Below are 22,558 nucleotides of genomic sequence, written 5' to 3' on the forward strand. Positions count from 1 at the left end.
AGTTGATTTATTTCAATAGTTACATTCAAAAAGAACTTGTATATTATATTCCTTCATTACACACAGACTGATATATTTCAAATGTTTATTTCTTTTAATTTTGATGATTATAACTGACAACTAAGGAAATCCCAAATTCAGTATCTCAGAAAATTAGAATAGTACTCAAAACACATAAAAGAAAGGATTTTTAGAAAACTTGGCCAACTGAAAAGTAGGAACTTGAAAAGTATGAGCATGTACAGCACTCAATACTTAGTTGGGGCTCCTTTTGCCTGAATTACTGCAGCAATGCGCCATGACATGGAGTCAATCAGTCTGTGGGACTGCTCAGGTATGAGAGTCCAGGTTGCTCTGATAGTGGCCTTCAGCTCTTCTGCATTTTTGGGTCTGGCATATAACATCTTCCTCTTCACAATACTTGGGCCGCGACTAATGACGTTTTACAAGGGTTAAGGTCAGGCGAGTTTGCTGGCCAATTAAGAACAGGGATTCCATGGTCCTTAAACCAGGTACTCGTAGCTTTGTGCCAAGTCTTGTTTGGAAATGAAATCTGCATCTTCATAAAGTTGGTCTGCAGCAGGAAGCATGAAGTGCTCTAAAACTTCCTGGTATATGGCTGTGTTGACCTTAGACCTCAGAAAACACAGTGGACCAACACTAGCAGATGACATGGCACCCCAAACCATCACTGACTGTGGAAACTTCACACTGGACCTCAAGCAATGTGGATTGTGTGCCTCTCCTCTTTTCCGACAGACTCTTGGACCCTGATTTTCAAAGGAAATGCAAAATTTACTTTCATCAGAGAACATAACTTTGGACCACTCAGTAGCAGTCCAGTCTGTTGTTCAAGAGTGGCTTGACACAAGGAATGCATTAGCTGAAACCCATGTCTTGCATACGTCTTTGCGTAGTGGTTCTTGAAGCACTGACTCCAGCTGCAGTCCACTCTTTGTGAATCCCCCACACATTTTTGAATGGGTTTTGTTTTACAATCCTCTCCAGGGTGCGGTTATCCCTATTGCTTGTGCACTTTTTTCTACCACATCATTTCCTTACCTTCACCTCTCTATTAATGTGCTTGGACACAAAGCTCTGTGAACAGCCAGCCTCTTTTGCAATGAAATTTTGTGTCTTGCCCTCATTGTGCAAGGTGTCAATGGTCATCTTTTGGACAACTGTCAAGTCAGCAGTCTTCACCATGATTGTGTAGCCTACAGAACTATACTGAGATATCATTTAAAAGGTGTTCTGAGTTAATTAGCTGATATGAGTGTGGCACCAGGTCTCTTCAATATTGAACCTTTTCACAATATTCTAATTTTTTGAGATACTGAATTTGGGATTTTCCTTAGTTGTCAGTTATAATTATCAAAATTAAAAGAAATAAACATTTGAAATATATCAGTATGTGTGTAATGAATGAATATAATATACAAGTTTCACTTTTTTAATGGAATTAGTGAAATAAATCAACTTTTTGATGATTTTCTAATTATATGACCAGCACCTGTAGATAAATACATATTATTTAGCAGGAAAATAAGATACATTATTGTGCAGCATAATAAAAGATTGTTAAAAGATCTTCTATTAAAATCTAGCAAAGCATTATTTCAAAACCCAATAAATTTGTCATTATTGTTGTAATCATCATCCTATTTAATGCTTAAATATTTCATATTAATTTGTAACAAATTTTTTTATACTGTAAACTGTGTCAGCTTATTTCCAGCGCAGTGTATCTCAATCTTCCTCCCTGCACTAAAACAGACGGGATGTTTTGTAATATGTAGTTAACCTACATTCTCCCCCTTGCTCTCAGGTTGCTGACACTAAAGTGGCCCACTTTCTGTCAAGAAATGGCCTATATACAAAGAGATACTGACAAACCTCACAAAAGCTGCAGGCACAAAAACTGCTGGCATAGTTTCTCTTCACTGATTTCAGCCTATCACAGCTCTTCTGTACTGTGTGCTCATGATGGGAGTTAAAAAGTTGTGTTTCTGTGTATTTTAGGCGTAATAACACATGAGAATCGTCATAGCATGTTGGGACATCATACCAAATACCACATTTCCATAGCTATTGTTTGTTTATGACTTGAGGCAATGGAGATAAAGACTTTTAATCAAATCACCATATAGGTGGAATCTAGATGCACATTCTAATTTAAAATGCAAAACCAAGATGCAAATCTAATGCAGCGCCTTTGTGATGGGGCATTTCAACAGCAACAGCTATGGATCTGTCCTAAGCGTGAACTTACTCATCTTAAAAGACTGAACTTTTATATTTACTCTCTGATTTTTTCTTTTGTTGCCATAATAAATTAGTGAGGTAATTTAGTGCCAGGTATGATTTTTAATCTGTAGCTGTACATAGTAAGAGCATGGTATAGATACACTAGAAACCCTTTTAAGGTTTAAAACATTATGGGATCATAGCTTTTTACATAAACTGTATTATGTCATTGACATAAAACATTTGAGTTATATTTACTTTAGAATCACTAGGATGAGATACATTTGTCAAACTTGAACAAATCTATTAGTCAACATGCATGTTGTCTATTTAATATAATTTGTATGGTTTATTTGTAGTATTGCTTTAGCCTTTAATAATTGTGTTATTTAAATAACAATGGTCCAGACTGTATATTTAAGTTATAATAATTATATTGGAATAGTGAGCCATAAAAGCAACCTAAAATAGGTAAACCCCCAGGACTTTGATACATAACAGCAAGACCCATTTCATTATTATATTTCCCAACATCATTTCACACACTTCCGCTGCTTTGACGTCACCATGGGAACAGTGACCTGCTTCAGATTGAGAAAGCATCATCAAATAGGGCTGAATGAAAATGCAAGAACATCCAAATTTAAAATGATGACACCAAATGATCTTGAGTTAAAAAATAGACTATGTAAAATGTTTAAAATATTGTCAGTTTGATAACAAACCCACAGTAATAATTGATCATGCACAACCATCACTTTAAATGTCCACAGACTCATTCATAAGAAGCTCAAGTGCCAATGAGGCTCTGACAGGCCTCAAACTTAGAGGAAGTTTGGGCAATAGGAAGTTATGTAATTGAAAGTTTACCATTAAAATTCTTTGGACTTTGGCATCATGTAAAATTATTAGAACAGAATAACAGAATCTAGCTTTTACTTAAAGGAAAACACCACTGTTTTTCAATATTATACTAAGTTCTTAACTCAACGTAGGCAAATGAATACAAACCCTTCTGTTTTCAATGTGTGCACTTAATCTTTGTACAGAGCGATGTGAATGTGTTAGCATTTAGCCTAGCCCCATTCATTCCTTAGGATCCAAACAGGGATGAATTTAGAAGCCACCAAACACTTCCATGTTTTCCCTATTTAAAGACTCTTACATAGTTTCCCAAGTAATATGGTGGCAAACTAAGTGCTCTTCCACCATACAATATAGTTCTCATTTTTTATCCACTTAAAAAATTCACCACATTTTATTTTGTGCCACCATACTTACTCTTAGTCTTTAAATAGGGAAAACATGGAAGTGTTTGGTGGCTTATAAATTCATCCCTGTTTGGATCCTATGAATGGGGCTAGGCTAAATGCTAACAAATTCATGACGCGCTGTACAAAGATTAAGTGTACGCATTGAAAAAAGATATGGATGTATAAATTCGTCAAAGTTGATGCAAGAACATAGTAAAATATTGAATATTTCCTTTAATTATGTTTTTTTTGTTAGTAACACTAAGCTTGTATGAAAACAAGTTGTATTAATGTAAAAAAAAAAAAAAAATTTGTGTTCCACACACTGTCAGAAAAATTATCTTTAGCTGTCACAAGGGCACCCTTTAAAAAGTAAACCTTTGCACTTAAAGAGTTTGTATTAATACCTCAAACGTGCAAATTGGTACCAAATGTATCTGTACTTAAATGGTAGTTTTAAAGGGTTCTTCCCTAGCTTGGGACCATCTTTTGGTCAAAACAGTAACTATCATCTAGTATCGCCATCTAGTGGTAAAAAAAGAAAGGTTGCACAACAAACACTAGTACTATGTTGTACAATTCTGTTATTTAAAGTTTAGGTTCTCATAGACATAAAAAAGAAACAAGAAGAAACATACAATCTAATAAAATTCAGTGAAAGAATAACCATGCACATCAGGGCAGATTAGTTTGCAATGCAAGTTAACATACAGAAAAAATGTCTGACATTTGTTCACCGGTGAGTATGATGTCCAGAGCATTCATGTTTTTAGTAAGGGTAGTGTTTTGTCTAGACTGTCATAATTTAAAATCATTTGTTACCTTGTACCATATAATGCATATACATATACCAATACTAATATGAACCCTTTAGGTTTAAAGATGTAACTTTGAAAGGTTGCCATCCCAGTGAAAGCTTTTGTACTTCTCTTTGAGAGTGTATACCATAATATTTTTTCTTTAAATACATTACTGAGTTATAAACACACTGTTATGCAGTTTTTAAAGACCATATTTGACCTTTAATTCATCCCTTGCCTACGTTCATCCAGCACTTTTTCAGAAACCTGAGATCCGGTTGTAAAGGGAAGGACTTTGGCCATTGTCACCATTAGTGTCTTGTGAGTGATGCTCCAGTTCACATTGCTCAGTGTAACAGAAGGAAATGAAGAACACCAGACAACTCGCTTAAGGTAACTCTTTATCTTCAGATTCATTAATATTTGTTGTCATTGTATTTCAATGAGCCAGCTGTAGTCATGCATGCATGCATAATGTTCACATTATTAATAACTTATTTATTAATGAAAACTCAACTGCTGCTTATGGTGGTGCTTATGTGGCAAAAGATTTATCTTTTATTTTCATTGTGTCCTTTTGTGCCCGATGCCCATTATTAGAAAAAAAATGATTCTGCTTTTATTTTGCACATATTTTGTTAAAGTCACACAAATAGCAAAGCATTTAAAGTGTGCAGTAATGAGAAGGAATGATAAACATTAACAGAGTCAGATGAGAAAAGAGCTGACAAGCAGGTGGATCATGTGCCCAAGAGTCATTTAAACATTTCCAGCCTGGACTGTTAATTATTTTTATTTGGAGTTATGTTTTTACTAAAAATATTTTTTTCACCTAACAGAAATGTGTAATTCCCTAAAAAGAAATAGCATATGGTTGAAATGGTTTGGTCTAATTCTGTAGCTAATAAGATCATATTGTAATCGCAAGACGAATGTAGAGATTTTTGGACTTGGATTTAGTAATGATTAACTATTTTTGTCTGTTGATCATGTGATTTGAACTTTTCGCCTATATTGTTTCTGAATATATTTTGTTTCTTCATGAAAACTATTGTACTGTTTTTAAAGTTTTAAATATATAGTGCAGCAAGAAATCTTAAAAATATTGAATACAGTCATTTAAAATATTTATTGATTTTTTTTTCATGTTATAAATCATCTGCTTAAGCATTAAATTAATTACTCATGTGTTATCACTATTAAGATGAGCTATACATTGAGAAGAAGTCAATCTCTTAAGAGCCTTTCTGGAAGTCATAATTCATGGTCCACATCAGATATTTGGTCGTGGGACCGGAGGACATCTGTATCTCAGCTTGTCAAAAAGTAAGTAAGGTTTACTCTGTACCATAAACACATCTAGAAGCTTTTGGCCTAAATCAACAATTTTTACCAGGTATGAAAGCTGTGTGGAGCTCACAGATGTCGACAGAGATGAGGCCTGGTCTAAGGTACAGTAAACTACTAAACATCTATCAATTTCCAAACATAAGATGCATCAGGATGTCATAGGGGGAAAAAATTTGCTAAAAAGAATCGTAAAAATCCAAAGCACCGTTCTCTGTTTCACAAAAAGTTTTTACAGAACCTTCGACTCTTTGAGAAAGCAAAACATTTTTTCTATGCTGGCATCACTGAGGAACCATTAAAGCACCTTTATTTTTTTTAAGTGTATTTTCCCTTTTGTGCAATAATCATTTAATTGTTTGCCCCATGCAGTTCATTCATTATAGTTTTAAGACAGTTTTGTTATTGTTATCATGATAATCATTTATGTTACACTCTCAGAAATAAAGGTAGAGTCTCAGAAAAAAGGTACAAAAGTTGTCACTAGGACGATACCTTTTAAAATTTTGGTACAGATATGCACCAATGTGTATCTTTGAGGTACCAGTATGAACCTTTTAGGCACAAAAGTGTACTTTTTGAAAAGGTCCCACCCCAGTGACAGCTTTTGTACTTTTTGTATCTTTAAAAAAATGTATGCTAAATAGCAGTGGCGGCTCATCCTCATCCGAGGGGCGCAAATTCTAAATAAGTGTTCGGAGTGTCATGTGTGTGCTCGTGTTTTCAAAATATGTGCATGTTGCGTCATGTCAACCATGTGCATCACGTGTTTTGCCAAAATAAGTGCCTGCTACACACGCGTCAAACCGTTTATAATAAAAGAGACACTCACGTTCACAAAATACATGCAAGACACTCCCTTAACAGTAAACTCTGATTACGCATGAGATTATCCGAGTATCTGACAAACACAAACGTCTATTTTGACAAGACACGTGATGCACATAGGATCACTCGACGCGCAGAACACATATTTTGAAATTACGAACCACACACATGACGGCTACATACATGTTGTGATGAACTTCACATCGAGTGCGCTCACGAATAAAGATGTCACCGGCCGCCACTGCTAAATAGCACTAAAAGCTCATAATTATAGGGGAACAATTTTTTGTGCTATATAGCACCTATGAAGAACCATACGGGGTAAGCACCACTAAATTGTGATTCAATTCAATGTGCCTTACATCTTTGTATACCACAGTCATCTGGGCTGAGAGGATCAAACCATGCTGAGGTTCAAGAGAGTAAATTCGAAAGTCTCTGGAGAAGATATGAATCCCTCAGTGCGTCCAATCCCACTTTGTCCAGAAGCATTTCAATGGACATGCTGCCCCAGCCGGACCTGGGGGGATCTCATTCACTGAGGACCCTGTCTGAGTCAAAAAGCGTCCTGCGACGAGACTACACCAGCAGCCCCCGGCTCAACGTCACACCACAGACCAAAATGAGCCCAGTCGCTCTCATGAGCTCATCGGGGCGAGAGAAAAGTTATTCCAGTACTACTCCGGTCACTAGAGCTATAAAGGACAAGACTCATCAGGTGTGTTTAACACTCACGTCATGTTTTATTCTAGTTCGTGACATGACTCAACAAAGATTAATGTGTGACTTATTCCTAATGAAGACTTTGCTGCTTGGTGTGTGAAGTACAGAATGTGTTTGGCCTTATAATATTGATGATGATGATAACTACGATATAACATATCCCTTTAAACTAAGCAATAAATGTTAGGCCAAGCAGAGGTTTGAAGTCAGAGTAATATGAACTTACACATTTTATAGTAGGCTAACATTCAGTGTTGATTCTGTTGGCAGATGGACAAAAGCTTTGAGTCAACACGAAGGAGAACCGTCACTGGGTTACCTGGACATGCCACCCGATCCGCCGGTGGACTAAATGGTAAGTTGTATGTAAACACGTAAAGAAATACCTACTTGTATAAATAAGTGAGTCATTTCATCAGTTGGATTTTTATGCTGTGATGTTATTTAGTAAGTAGGTCATTTGAACTTTATGTCCCACGTGAGACAAAACCCTTGGCATCTAAAATCTTACAGAGGGATTTAGGGCTATCTGAACTCCCATGGTGAAGGAATTTACAGGCTGTTTCTGTGTTAAAAATACACCTCTGATAATATACCTATAAGGTTAAAGGTTATTCAAATAGCTCAGAATGTTGTGTTTTGTCTTACAGACTCCCACAAACTGAGCTGTTTTTCAATATTAATACTCAGTACAAGTACAAGTATGGCATTAGTGAGTGCCATCATTATTTTAAGATCATTAGCAAGCACACCTCAACATTCGTCACAACACATGATATTGTTGTCGAGGTTTTACAACCTTATTAAATGAAAAGACATTTATAAATAGAAATGATACATGAGACTCTTTCAAAATTCACTAAAAATCATTTATTTTATTCAAATCACAATACCTTTGATTATACATATGTCCAATGACGCATGAGGAAAATATAGGATGTGATGTTAATAGTGGGAACTATGCTCAAGGGGGTTCCCTGTACCCCGATCACTTCCCAAACTTCTGATTGACTCAGGCGTGTGGAATACCGCCCATACTGCTTCCAAAATAGCAGGCTGGCGTCATCCCCGCTCCCCAGTGAGCACTGATAAAAATCAGCTGTCACCCATTAAAGAGGGACAGAAACAAAGTCAGTGACAGAGTGAGACCACCGCTACGGACAGTATCAGAGCATAGGATACAAGGAGTGGGAACGCTCGTACCAGACAGACACACTGTCATCACACTGGGAAATACACAAGATTGAGCCTTGAAGGCTATTTAGACCCGCAAACGAAAAGCAGGCACTATTTCAATATGTAAGTACAATCTTGTATGAGTCTGTATAAGTTTATTATTTCTTGCAATGAATAGGCTAAGCTGTTTTTCATTAAAAAATTTAATTTGGACTATTCCTTGGTTATAACCAAATTAAACAAAGTTCTGATTGAAAGAAATGCCTGAAAATATTATATAAGTCGAGGCTTATGATATATTGTCTAAAATGTACAGGAAACTAGACTTTACTTGTAAAGTCAGGAAAAAATTAATAAGAACTTTTTTGTATCGTTTCAATTAAACCATGAATGTTTTTGATTATAAAGCTATGGGATTATTCTACACAGTACATTCCTTACTGAACGAGAAAAAATGACACTTTTCTTTTGCACAATTTTTAGTGTTCATGGCTTTCTCATGATTTTGTATATATGTAATAAGCTTAGCTGCCTTTATCGTATACCGTGTACCTTCACTGTCAGAAAACAATTGTCTCTAGGTGTCACTGGGTCAGTACCCTTTTAAATAGTACACCTTTGCACCTAAAAAGTGCATATTAGTACCTCAAAGGTACAGATTGCTACCAAATGTATACATATCTGTACCTAAATGGTACATATTAGAACCTTTTTAAAGGGTACCTAGTGATAGCTAGGAACCATTTCTTCACAAATCTTTTTTTTTTACATTGAAGGTACACTATGTAATGATAAAGGCAGATTACATACCTAAAAAAGTAGTATACTTTAGTGTATTAGAAATATGATTGAAGTACATGAAGTATCAAACAAGCATGCTTCTGTGCTTTATTTAAAGAGTATTTAATATGTACTTTTTAAAAGTATACTACTTTAAGTGTATGAACAAAACTTACTTAAACACAACTATAATTTGCACTGCATTAGAACGGCGATACAATGCAACTGTACTGTAAGTGTGCTTAATTGCTCATGAATCTTGATTTTCAGTATTTTAGTGCACTTGAAGTTTAATAAAGTTGTTCCATTTTAGTATACTATTTACATTTGAAGTGTAGTCAAATAAATATTAAGTTGAAGTTAATACATAATTGAATACACACTTGGATTTGATGAAAATAGTACAAAATGTAGAAAATATATTTTTAATAGAATTATTTTTTACCTGGGTACGTGACATGCAACCACTACTAAATATACAGTGGTGAAAATCATGAAATGTGAACACTATAAAAATGAATATGAAAAATTTTCCTTGTTCAGTAAGACATTTACTTAACCTCTTACTTTAAACACATCATTTATCAGTTGAAAATATCTTTGTTGACATTGCTGAGGTTTGACGTTTTCATTGTCTTAACAAGACCTTTGAGCGCTCACCGGAAACTAAAGAAGGCAGCTGAAGAGAATAAATACCATCCGCGTATAACAATAATTTGGACAGCTGTCAGCACCACAAAAGCACTCACATTCTGGGACGTTTATAGTATAGTGCACCCATTCCTGCCTGCATGCCTACTATTCCTGAATACACTGTAAGTGGGGGTTGGTCTTTGTGAAATGCATTCATCTGACACGATGATCTTTGAATTACATGTCTAGATGGTTAGACCCATTTCTAAACGAGATAATAAGTACATAGTAAACGAGAAAGGAAGAAAGCAGGGTGACATGAAGTTTAAAATTAACCATGAGAGAAGGCCTTTGCTTGAAGTCCATAACCACATACTTTACACTCTATAAACTTGATTATACCGCATTTAACATCAAATTTATGCTGAATGGACATGCAGACAACGATTTTAATCACACGATCATGACACAATAATGAAGTGGACTTTTACATTATATTTGCAATTTACAATTAAAGGGACAGTTCATCCAACAATGAAAATAATCATTTACTAAGCACTCTTAAAGAAAGTTATATGGGTTTGGAACAAACATAAAAGTGAATAAATAATGACAGAATCACTTTTGAATGAACTTTCCTGTTAAGTCTTTAGGAAAAAACTTTGAGGTTTTCCAAATACAGTATGTTACAGGCCGATACAAGTTTTTTTGCATTGGTTGCAAATCAGCAAGCAAAATATATTTAATGCTAAGAAACAGCTTAATGTTACTCTCTCTGTCTAGCTGAACCATATAGTATTAGCCCTGTTATTCTTCATGCCCATTCAGCTATGCAAACATGTTAAGCCTTAACTCGTGAGTGGCGCCAGTGACGGTCTCTGTCCTTTTGTCCTATGAGAGCTTACAGTGTGAAAACTGAGGTATGCTGGAATATAGTCATTATTTACAGCTGACAGACCAATGCTGCTAGTGCTCTCGATTTTAGCTAAAATGGCCTACATAAGGAAGGCTTTTGTTGTGAGCATGCATGGAGCAGATTAAAAATAGCTTGAGATGTACAAGAGGTTTCTGATGTGCCAAACAGCAATAACTAATACCAGAATGTCAGGTCTCACACTAAACAGTGAATATAACAAATAGGTTTTTATTTGTCGGATATAAAGATACAGAAAATCATCTTACAGGGTTCCGCTGTTGTTATCTAATAGCTGGCTTTACTTATAATTTGAAAAATGGAGGATTTGATGGACACTACCTTGTAGGAAAACATGGTCAAGCTGTCCCTGGGACATATACCCTTCAAAAAGGTCATAATGTGTACCATTGGGTACAGATACATGTATAAATTTGGTACCAAAATGTACCTTTGAGATACCAGTTTGTACCTCTGAGGTACTAATATGAACTCCTTAGGTGCAAAGTGGATATGTTAAAAAGATGACTGACAAAACAAATCTTTACGAATCTATTGGTCATATATGGCTAAAGTCAGACATCTGAACCAATGGAGCTTTGTCACATACTGTTTTATTTCCCAAGAATAGGAAACATAAAAATGGTCACAGTGTCACAGCTGACAGTGCAGTTATTTCCTTTTCTCATTTTACAATAAGCCATCTGATTTTAGTTCAGTAAATGCCATGTTAAAAATACAATCAAATTGTAATAATATGCAATATATAGGTAAAATGACCTACATTTTCAGCTAAATTGTACACTTAAGCTAAATATCTTGCCATTACATGACCATATACTATGGGAAATAGTTTCCACACGCCCTTGGGGAGTAATAATAGCTCATAGATAAAAAGCATACCAACTCTATATATACACAACTATCAGTCTATCTGTTCCCAGGGCTAATAAATGACCAAACAACTGGGTCAGATCACCGTTGTTTTATTTATAGACTGTTTTTTAAGGTGGAATATTAACCAGCATAGAAATGGTTTGATAGTGTTGGTCCAGGTTTATATGTTATTACATGTATTTATTTCGATAACAACTCATTATCAAATCATAAAACGTGCATGCCAACGGATATTTTTGCACCTGGTATTTCCTGCCACATTTACATTGCATACATACCTCAGAAACAGCTGTGTTTGCAATACACAAACCACTTGATACCATTCTTATGTTTTAAATCATTTTTATTCTAATTTTGTGTAATACAATTTTTGTTTCTTGTGTGAATTAGATGACAGAAGACATTTTAAGACAGACCTGAAAGAATCATCCAGTTTTCAAGAGCACAAACAAAAGTTGACATTCTCTCCCATTCCAACCGTGAAAGACAGATCTGCTGTTTATCTGTCAAAGGTAGCCGCTTCAGACGCTTCAGGATCCACCGAACAGCTAGTGAGTGTCTGTTGTATTAGTCATACAGTATCATTCACATCACACAGACATTTATGACCTTAAGGTCAAGTGTTCAGACTAAAGGCATGCATGCTGTGAAGCCTCAAAAAGCAGTACATTAAACACCTTTTTTGGTCAGCAATGTGTGTGGTAAAATGCAACTTTATGCAAATGATTTTTTTTATTAACTATTAATTATTTTCTTTCTTAGGGCAACGGGAAACAAGAACACTTGACCCTCAGTGGAAAGAATAAACAAAGCAAGGTATGAACAACAGTTCAAAGTCAGGATGATTGTGTGAGCCTGCTGTGTGACTAATGACTAATGCAGATAGGTGATGTGTTTATTTAGATAACTATAATGACAATTGGTTCGGTTGTGACTGTTTTAGTATAATATATCCAAAGAAATGTTAATATAAACTGCCCACAGCTCTCAGAAAAAAGGTACAAACGTTGTCACTGGGAGGGTACCTTTTAAAGGGGTCCTGTATGTACCATTTTGTTACAGATATGTACCTTTTAGGTACAAAAGTGTACTTTTTGGAAAGGTACCGCCCCACTGATAGCTTTTGTACATTTTTAGAGTGCATTATTGTATCAGTACCATTGTCAAGGTAACCTTAAAACTAATGCATTGACATTGGTTATACACTAAAAGCAAAGCATGGGATAAGTCTACTTTTTCCTAATGTAAGAGGTATGAATACAAATGCACATTTTTGTAACCACCACATATATTGCCAAACTTATTTGAGACCATTTGTAACCTTTTATTATTCCTCACAGCTTTTCTAATGTTTAGACAGATATGGTTAAGTACATAATAATAATAATAATAATAACAATAATAATAATTGGTAGCACTTTACTTGAAGGGGTGTTCATGGGACTGACATGACACCTTTGTAGTCATGACGTGACACGTGCAATGAACATGAAGGAGATTTCATTCACGTTTATGACAACTATCATTAAGTGTCATTCGTTTTAATGCAAAGATGACATTGTTTGAGATGTCTTTGTTATGACAACTTGAAATTAACCAATACATCATAACTTGTCATGACAACTTGACATTACCAAGATAACATAACTGACCACTTTTTACCAGTGATACAAATTGAATTTGTCATTAAAATGTCATTAAGTGATAATACTCTGTCATATAGTTTTATAACAGTGTCAGGAATGTTTTTCTTGACCTCAATTATAGTGGTACAAATGTAATTTGTCATTAAGTATTAATACTCTGTCAAATAGTTTTATAACAGGGTCATGAATATTTTTCTTGACCTCAACTATAGTGGTACAAATATAATTTGTCATTAAAATGTCATTAAGTGATAATACTCTGTCAAGTAGTTTTATAACAGCGTCATGAATATTCTTCAGTTAATAATGTTTTTTAAGGTTCCTCCAGGTGTTTAAGAAATAAAATCAATCATCCAATAATAATAATATTACTAATAATAAAAATTGTTAAAGTTTTATTTTATTGCATTTGGAAACCCATTCACCTAAAATTAAATAAAAACTGTACAATAATGAGTTAAGTTATGCAATGTTGGGTCCATATCACTGGTAAACATTTAATTACATTAAATTAATATATTCAGTGGTTTTGTTAGTTTTTTCTTCTATGTCAGAAAATTTCTGTGTGTATTGTGCACTCACTTAGATAAAAGGTAAGTATAATCTTTTGACGTGTCTGTTGCATTTTGTTAAGGTATTTAAAATTATTTGACATAGTATTAACACTTAATGACATTTAAATGACAGTAAATGACACGTGCCATGTCATGATTATGAAGGTGTCATGTCAGTCTTATGCACACCCCTTCAAGTAAAGTGTTAACTAATAATTCAAATAATGATGAATTTATTAGCTGCCATTCAGACGTGGCCAAAATGTATCTTAATGTGTGACTCTTTCTGTGAAATCCATGCTAAAGTCTGATAATCTAATTATGAGATTGAGAGCAAAAATTTGATTTCAAAAAGTTTGATTTCAATCATTAATTTTAGTTTCAATTTTTCACATGGTCTTATTCAGTCAATATTAAAGATATCAAGGTTATATTTGTGTTATATTTAACACAATGTCCTTTACATTATATAGGACGATTTTATGTAAAAAAACTAAATAATAAAAAATAACTAATAATAGCTGGATTTCAGAAGTAGAATACACACTTTCAGTTCTTGTTTACACCTTTCAAGCATGAAATGTAAAACTGTTATGGAGCATAGCTTTTACGCTAGAATTTTGCGCTAACAAAAGTGAAATAATCTTGGAGTCGAGCTTCACATGAATACAGATGTGCAGTGTGCAGTGAACTAATCAACCATGCCCAGCTAAACTCACAGAAAAAGGTAAAGTATGCTGCAGTGTATAACGCATGAATTACTAACATTTTAATATAGTACTTAATATTATGGCATTATAGAGAGTAACCTGGGCCTGCATACTTCTTCTTTGCATCCAAGATGGCAGAAGAAGCCGAACAGGTAAAAGTGAGAGATGCAGCCACTGGAGTTGATGATGATTTCCCTCCCCCTCCACCTCCTCTACCAAGACCTCAAGTTCTGGAGTTAATTCAAATAGATCACGATCACAACTTCCTCCCTGTACCACCTCCAAAAGACACATTTAAAGATTGCTACCAGCAAAGACAGAAAAGTGAACTGAAACGTATTTTTAAACACATCCACCCGGAATTAAAGATGAGTATTGATGATGTCGTAGATGATGAACTGATAGAAGCAATAAATCCACAAGCAGCAGAGGGAGAAGTCCAATCCATGCGTTGGATATTTGAAAACTGGAAGCTTGACAACATTGGAGACCCACATGAAACCAAAAAATTACTTGATGAAGAAAATCTTCAAGGTGGAGATGTGAGGGGAACGTCCTCCCTGTTTGAGCATTCAGTGTTTGAAGGTCAACACACAACAGGTGGTGACAAACCAGGTTTAGTCAAAGGAGACGTTCGCACGGCCACCTGGTTGTTTGAGACGCAGCCTCTAGATTCAATCAGTAAGTCGAAAATAGAGGATGAAGAGATTGTGGAGGCTGTACTGAAGGAACCTATTCAGAAGGGGGATGTGAGAGGTGCTCGTCTCTTATTCGAATCAAAGCCACTGGATGCTTTGGGGCGCTGCTGCTCCATTGAAGATCAACGCTTTCTAACCCTAAAATCAGAACTTCAGGAAAACAAAGGAGATGTGAAGAAAAACATCAAACTATTTCATTCAGATCCCTGTTGCGCTCTTAGGGACACCAGCGGCCACATCCATGAGATCAAGTCAATCTGTAGGGAGGAAATCCAGAGCAGTAACTTTAAAACAGCACGCTGGCTGTTTGAAACTCAGCCCTTGGACCGCATTGATAAAGAAAGGACTGGTGTGCAGATTATTCGGGGGATCTCACTTGAGGAATCCCAAAAGGGTGGTGTTGACCAAAAGAAATGGATGTTTGAAACCCAACCACTTGATGCAATTCGTGAAGGTGCTGTGGAAGAACAAAAGTTTAAAGGAACAGAGGAGGACTTCTCAGCAGATGTTCAAAACAAACGAAAGCTTTTTGAAAACCAGCCCCTGTCGTCGTCTGAAGGTATAGAAAAAGAGCCAATTGTTGGAGGTAATGTAGGGTCCACCCTATGGCTTTTTGAAACACAGCCTATGGACTCTCTAAAAGACATCTATGAAAGAGATGAAAATGAAGATGTTAAAGACAAAAAGCAGCAGTTTGAGAAATTCAGTGTTTGTAAAATGACGGGTGAAAGCGTAAGCAAAGTTCAAGATGTCGAGAGGGGAGATGTCAAGACTTTCAAGAATCTTTTTGAAACTCTACCTCTTAGTCACATCTCTCAGAGCGAGAATGCACAAGCTCAGATCTGTGATGTAACAGCTGGAGACGTCAAAGGCAACCATGAATCCACCCCATTGTATGCAATTAAGGACAGTGCTGGCAACTTTCATAAGGTAACTACTGTCAGTAGAGAGGAATGCATAAAAGGAAGCGTGCAAAATTACAAATGGATGTTTGAGACAAAACCTCTAGATAGGTTTGAGGAAGGTAAGAACGAAGTAGAAGTCATTAAAGGCATTACAAGGCAAGAAGATACAACAAATGATGTAAGAACTGCAAAATGGTTGTTTGAAACACAACCTTTGGATTGCATCCATTTAAAATTCAATCAGAAAGACACGGATTCAGCAGCACCACAGGAAGAATGTCAAAAGGGTAATGTGAAGACGTGCAAATGGCTATTTGAGACACAACCAATGGACATTTTATATGAGAAATCAGAGCGAAACCAGGATGTACAACAGGTGCCAACGGCTGATGTGAAATCACACACTTGGCTTTTTGAAACTCAGCCTTTGGATAACATTAAAGACAAGGAGGAATTCAATTTGAAATTGTGCAGTACTGTGCAGGAAGATGTAAGAAGTGATGTCAATGTAAAGACAATAAAACGTCTTTTCGAAACCGAGACTTTGGACAGAATAACAAAGCAAACTGATTCTGCGCAAGATATAAGATACGTCAGTCAAGTGGATGTCCAGTCTGGAGATGTTTCTCGAGTCAAAAACATTTTTGAATCCAATTCACTTGATGAAATCGGAGGTGAGCGCATTAAAGAGTCAAACATCGAGCAGCAGGACAATGAAATTCAGTCAGGATCAGTGCACAAATTCACTTGGCTCTTTGAGAATCAGCCTATCTGTGACATTAATGATAAGGAAGATAAAATAATTCCTAGTGTCAATGATGTTGAAAGCGGTGATGTTGGACATAAAAAGTTTATTTTTGAAACCTTCTCTCTGGACAAAATGCAGGATCAAGATCAACTGCACCAGTCAATGACTGTTGAGCAACCCATGAACACAAGCATCAATGTAAAGTCCAGCACAATGCTTTTTGAATCCCAACCTTTGTATGCCATAAAAGACAAAGATGGACAGTTTCATGAAGTGACCACAGTAAAGAAAGAGGAAATGATGGGGGGAGATGTAAGGGGAGCAAGATGGCTGTTTGAAACCAAACCACTTGATACCATTCAGGCAGACAAAGAAATTTATATCATCCGTGCAGTTACACAGGAGGATGTGCTCAAGGGTGATGTAAAATCGGCACGCTGGAAGTTTGAGACGCAGCCTCTGGACACCCTTGAGGGACGTGAAGGGCCTTCGGTAAAGATTGTGGAAGACAGAAGTCACGGAAAAAGTGTCCAAGAAAGCAAACAACTTTTTGAGACTGAACAAGTAGCCCAAAAGAAGTTTGTAAGGATGGTGAGCGTTACAGATGTTCAACAAGGTGATGTCCGCACATCCACTTGGCTCTTTGAGAATCATCCTATTGGTACTCTGAAAGGTGACTCACAAGAGGAAAATACCTTGCAAACTGTTCATAGGGAGGATAACACGAAGGGTGATGTGAAACGATGCACTTGGCTATTTGAATCACAGCCCCTGGATACAATTAAAGACCAAGAATCTAGTGAAGAGTCTGCTTCATCAAAGGACGAAATTCCTAAGGCTGATGTTAAAAGCACCACCTGGTTATTTGAGACGACACCACTGGACAAAATCACAGTGGAGAGCGTAACAGATATACTCTACCGTCTTTGTCATGATTCATTTATTCATTCAAGTGGAATCATCATCCAGGCCGATGACTATAAGTATGTAAACATGGCAAAATATCAGTTTGTTAGTGGTGAAGATCCCAAAGTTGAAAAGGAGGAAGTTGTTGAAGGAAACATCAGGAACATAATGTTGCAATTGTTGTTCAGACCGAACTTCAGACCTAAAGTTGTTCTTGTTAAAGATGACGACCAAGGAAAGGTGCACAGCACAGTGCTTGAAATTCCACTACAACAGCCTGGATCTGCAGAAAACCCAGACACTGTGTGCGAGATTCAAGAAGCTGTTAAAATTATTGAGAGCTTGCTGGTTCAGCAAAAATCTATCAAGACAGGATTGGTCATGCAAGAATCAGAGGGAAGGCAGTCGGAGATGACAGTGTATTCCCTTCACTATCAAAAAAGCACAACTACGGAATCGCAAGATGTCACACGAGGAGATGTCAAGTCCACCATTGGCAACCTTCTTGCCACAGTCCACAGCCAGCAGACCAAGCAATCCTACCGATTAGAACAAAACGAGAGGGGGAATGTTGATCTCTATAGAAATTGCATTGAAAGTGGCGACCTCCATTCTCTTAAGAGTCTACAGCGAGAGCTATCTGAGGAGGAGCCGACTTCCTCACAGAGAGACCAAATAGAAATTGTCCATGGTGATGTGAAGGAAGCAAAGAGAAACCTCAATCAACAAAGAGAACAAGTTGAACGAACTGTCTTGGATGTTGTACCAGGAGATGTGAAGAGTGCTAAAAAGGTTTTCTCAGAGGTTTCTATAGATCTGTCCGTCGGAAGCTGTGTGCCAAAGGAGGAGATCGTTAAAGGTGATGTTTTATCTGCCATGCAGCAACTTGATGAAGCTATCAAGCAGCAACTCGTGGTAGAGAAAGAAGAAATAGTGTCTGGGGATATTAAAGCGACACTTGAATCCTTGGAGCGAGCAAAGCAGCAAAGTATGCTCGTAGAACGCGAAGTCATCGTACCAGGCACCATTTACGATCTGAATGTAGAAGCTGTGGATGTGTGCTCAGAAGATAATGAAAGGAAAATAATGAAGGAGGAAATCATTTCAGGGGACGTTAAAGCTGCCAAAAAGTCATTGGAGATGGCGAAGAACCAAAGTATGAGAGTGGAACGAGAGGCTGTCACTCCTGGAAAGTTATATAATCTGAACGAATCATCTCAGTGCCAAAACATCTCAACAGCGCAGCAGTCTACAACATCATCCACGAGCAACCCGCAGATAACTACGACATTTCGAAAGGTTAGTGTTATCAAGAAACCTCAGGGATCCAATGAAACAGTTTATCATCAGAATGAAGTGGAAAGGAGAGATGTAATAAGTGTTGTTAGTACAGAAAATGACTCGACGAGAGTAGATAACAATGCTCAGTTTTCAGAGATAGAGCCTGAAATTGTTAGAGGTGATGTAAAGGCTGCAATTCAGTCTTTACAATGTGCTGTGAAAGAGCAGAGAGGTGTAGACAGAGAGGATGTTGTAAGAGGTAATATGCAAGAGACACTCCAGTCTCTTGAAAAATCTAGCATTAATATTTCTAAAGGGGATTACAAGGCAGCAATGTTATATAGAAAATCTTGTACACAGAACAGATTGAAAAATGACTCAGGGATTGAGGAATGCAAGCAGAGTTGTTTTGTAACATTGCCTTCATCTGACACTAAATTGTCTTCTTCGGTTTCAGTGACCGGCAGTGAGCATCTGACCGTCTTGGCACTGAACTCCGAACCTTTCATAAGTCCCAACTCAGATAATTCACACCCGCAGACTAGCACACATCCACCACCTATCCCTCCGAAAACAGGTCATCAGGTTAAAGGTCCGAAACCAGTTATTCCACCAAAGCCATTGAACATCACCACTCATGTTTCAAAAACCTGTTCACCCGAGCCTCCTATAAGTAACCAACACACTCCATCAGTTCTACCCAAAAAGACACCCTTCAAGAAAACGCACACGCATAAACCGGAAACTATGAATTTTGAAAGCCTAGACAACAAGCAACACAATCTTCATGAACCAGTTCAAAGGACAGAAGTCAAAGATCCTATGGATATTCAGAAAATGAAGTACACTGAGCAATGGGTTCACAATTCACGCATGCAACATATGGACACCCCATCAATCGGCACAATAGAAAATGTTAATGACAGTTCCTGTGCTTGTAATAAAATTGGAATGGAGAAAAATGTGATTCAGAAGATAAATGCTGCTGAAGAGATCAGGATGTGTATGCAAAATTATTCAGTGGACACTAGTGAAGAATTAAACATGGGATTTAAGGTTGCACTCCAGAATTTTGGGGAAAAGAAAACGGCTACTGCAGACACAACTTCATCTTTTCCAAAGAAAATTCCTAAAGTCGTTCCTAATAAAACTATCGAGGAACAAGCAACAAATGAAGTTGCCCTACACCTGCCCAAAAAAGATAAAGGCACAGATACACCAGAAAAACATAATGAATCCTTTAAAGACCACAGTAACACTGAGAAGAAAGTTGTTTTGAGAGAAAAGAAAGTAAAGAGGGAAACCGAAGACGAGCGTCGTCAGAGGCTGTCCGTCCACAAAGAGGATATCATAAAGGGCAATGTGAAAGCTGCCATGGAGATCTTCGAAAATCTGATGAGACGAGAGGAACTGAAAATCATTTTGTCGAAAGTTCAGGAAATAGAGGGCGAGACTTGTGAGGTGGATGTCAGATCTCTGAAGACTTTGTATGAGAACATGCCTGCTTGGATAGCCGGTCCAACAAAAAACACAAAGCATAGACCTTCTACAAAGGAGACGAGATCCGAAACAGAGGGACTGAGAGATGATCTAGAGAGCGTATCTTCTGTTGAGGCTGCTTTTGAGGATTTAGAGAAGGCAAGCGTGGACATTATTCGCTTGAAAGAGCAGACATTAGCTAAACTTATGGAAATAGAGGAAGCTATAAAAAAAGCTTTGTATTCTGTCTCAAATTTAAAGTCTGAGGCTGACATTGCAGGATTGTCGGGTCTATTCAGTGAGTCCTTAAATGCTGACAATGTTTCTCCAAGTACGAATAACATTAGGAAAATAAGCATCGTGTCCAGTAAAGCAAAGCCGGTGCAGTCTAAACAGGTACATGGTACTGATAAAACGGCAAATTCAGATGTGCTAAAAGAGGCATGCAAACCATGCCCGAATCTCCCTTCTTCTCCATCTTTCATATCTATTCATTCTGCGGCAAGAAAACCTGTGGATACAAAAGCGAGTGACCAACTTAAAGCAAGCAGTACCTTTAAACAGTCCTCAACTGCCAACAATCACATATGTAGCCCTCAAAGTCCCAAAAGGAAGGTGAGTGTTCTTGAAGTACAAACGGTCCCTCAGGTTGAAAGTGGAATTATTGGAACTCAGACCGTCAGTGAGAAATATGAAGAAGTTGATTGCTTTGGAAATACATACTTCTCTTCCAGAAGCTCTACATTTGTTACAAAACAGTCTGAGACCGAATCATCATCCTCGTATGATGTAGTTACCAATTCAGGAAGGTATGATGCCATGACTTCTCCCATGACGCAAAGATCTGGCCACACTTTATCTACAAATTCTCTATCAAAAAGAAAAGACGGCAAAGTGTTTGTTACTTTCGGTCATTCAAACACAGAAAAACATTAAGCTAGCAGTTCATTCCCTTTTGTTACAATGTTTGGTGATGTTGTTTTTATCTCCATATATCTTTTTAATAGAAAAAAGTAGATTTTTATTCTTATTTTTTGTGTGTAGAGGTAACAGTTATATTGAGAATATTGAGAAAGATTTTTCATACAGTTGTATCTTGATTTATTATAAATGTTAATGTTAAGGATGTATGTTTGTTTTAGGTGTTGTATGTTTAACTTAAATAAAATTCTTACAAACTTACAGAATTTCTTATGGTTTATGATTTATGACACTATTATCAAATATAAGGTATATAAATTCATGTTAGTAGCCTATATACTCCAACGTTAGTATTATATTACACTTAAAAAAAATCTGGGGTTGGGATAAATTAACCCAGAAAATGTTTATATTTTACCCAAAAATGGGTTCAACTTGAAGCAACCCAGTATTTTGCGTTGAAAAACCCAACATAGGTCAAATTTATGTCCAGAATCTAGAAATAAAGTACATGGAGGAACTCAAAATTATTTTCTAATAGAATAATGTATTAGGTAATATAAGTAAGGAATAATAGGCGACGGGCCATTGAATTATTCGAAAATAATGCACACCCAAGGTGGTAATGTGGCAAATAATTCAGAGGACTCAATTATTCCTCTTATACCACGTTTACCACAAACATTGCCCTGGTGCCTACTTTTAAGACATTTAAAAGGTAAGGTGTGCGGTTTATTAAAGCCCCAAGAACACTGAAAAAAATGATTCATTAAATGTAATAATTTTTTTTAAGGTAAGTGGTTGCAAACAATTTATTTAAGCTACATTTAAACAAAAGTTTTATATTTTATTTTACTTTACTAATCTTTTTTGTTTGGGTGTGGCTTGGATAAATTGATTGCAACCACTTTGAAAGGATTGGTTGAATTCAATGAATCATTTTTTTCAGTGAAGCAGTGGGTTACCAAGTGCTAAAACCCCATTAGCTGTTATAAAATGCACTGCTTCGTGGGGCTTATTGCTTTTATAAAACGGTTATTTCATATGCATAGCAGGATTTCATAAAATAAAACACAAATAAGTTGTAATTATATTAGTACAAATATTACTCTT

The 22,558-nt window shown here is 36.5% G+C and overlaps 1 protein-coding gene across 3 annotated transcripts; it reads left to right on the forward strand.

Moving 5' to 3' along the window:
• Positions 1 to 4,552: 4,552 nt before the first annotated feature.
• xirp1 (xin actin binding repeat containing 1) lies at positions 4,553 to 21,704 on the forward strand. Of its 3 annotated transcripts, XM_055202260.2 has the most exons (9): positions 4,553 to 4,693; positions 5,505 to 5,626; positions 5,697 to 5,751; positions 6,855 to 7,193; positions 7,469 to 7,553; positions 11,988 to 12,148; positions 12,360 to 12,413; positions 14,639 to 19,063; positions 19,503 to 19,642. In XM_055202260.2, exons 2-9 carry the CDS (start codon positions 5,505 to 5,507, stop codon positions 19,503 to 19,505), a joined length of 5,244 nt encoding a protein of 1,747 aa, XP_055058235.2. In that variant the 5' UTR covers positions 4,553 to 4,693; the 3' UTR covers positions 19,506 to 19,642. The 3 variants fall into 3 exon arrangements, with proteins under 3 accessions (XP_055058235.2, XP_055058233.2, XP_055058234.2); XM_055202258.2 differs by having other exon boundaries at positions 4,556 to 4,693; positions 14,639 to 21,704; XM_055202259.2 differs by lacking the exons at positions 4,553 to 4,693; positions 5,505 to 5,626; positions 5,697 to 5,751; positions 6,855 to 7,193; positions 7,469 to 7,553 and adding an exon at positions 8,312 to 8,497 and having other exon boundaries at positions 14,639 to 21,700.
• The last annotated feature ends 854 nt before the right edge of the window (positions 21,705 to 22,558 follow it).

Source organism: Misgurnus anguillicaudatus, chromosome 2 (assembly GCF_027580225.2).
Source record: "Misgurnus anguillicaudatus chromosome 2, ASM2758022v2, whole genome shotgun sequence".
In the NCBI taxonomy this organism is placed as follows: domain Eukaryota; kingdom Metazoa; phylum Chordata; class Actinopteri; order Cypriniformes; family Cobitidae; genus Misgurnus; species Misgurnus anguillicaudatus.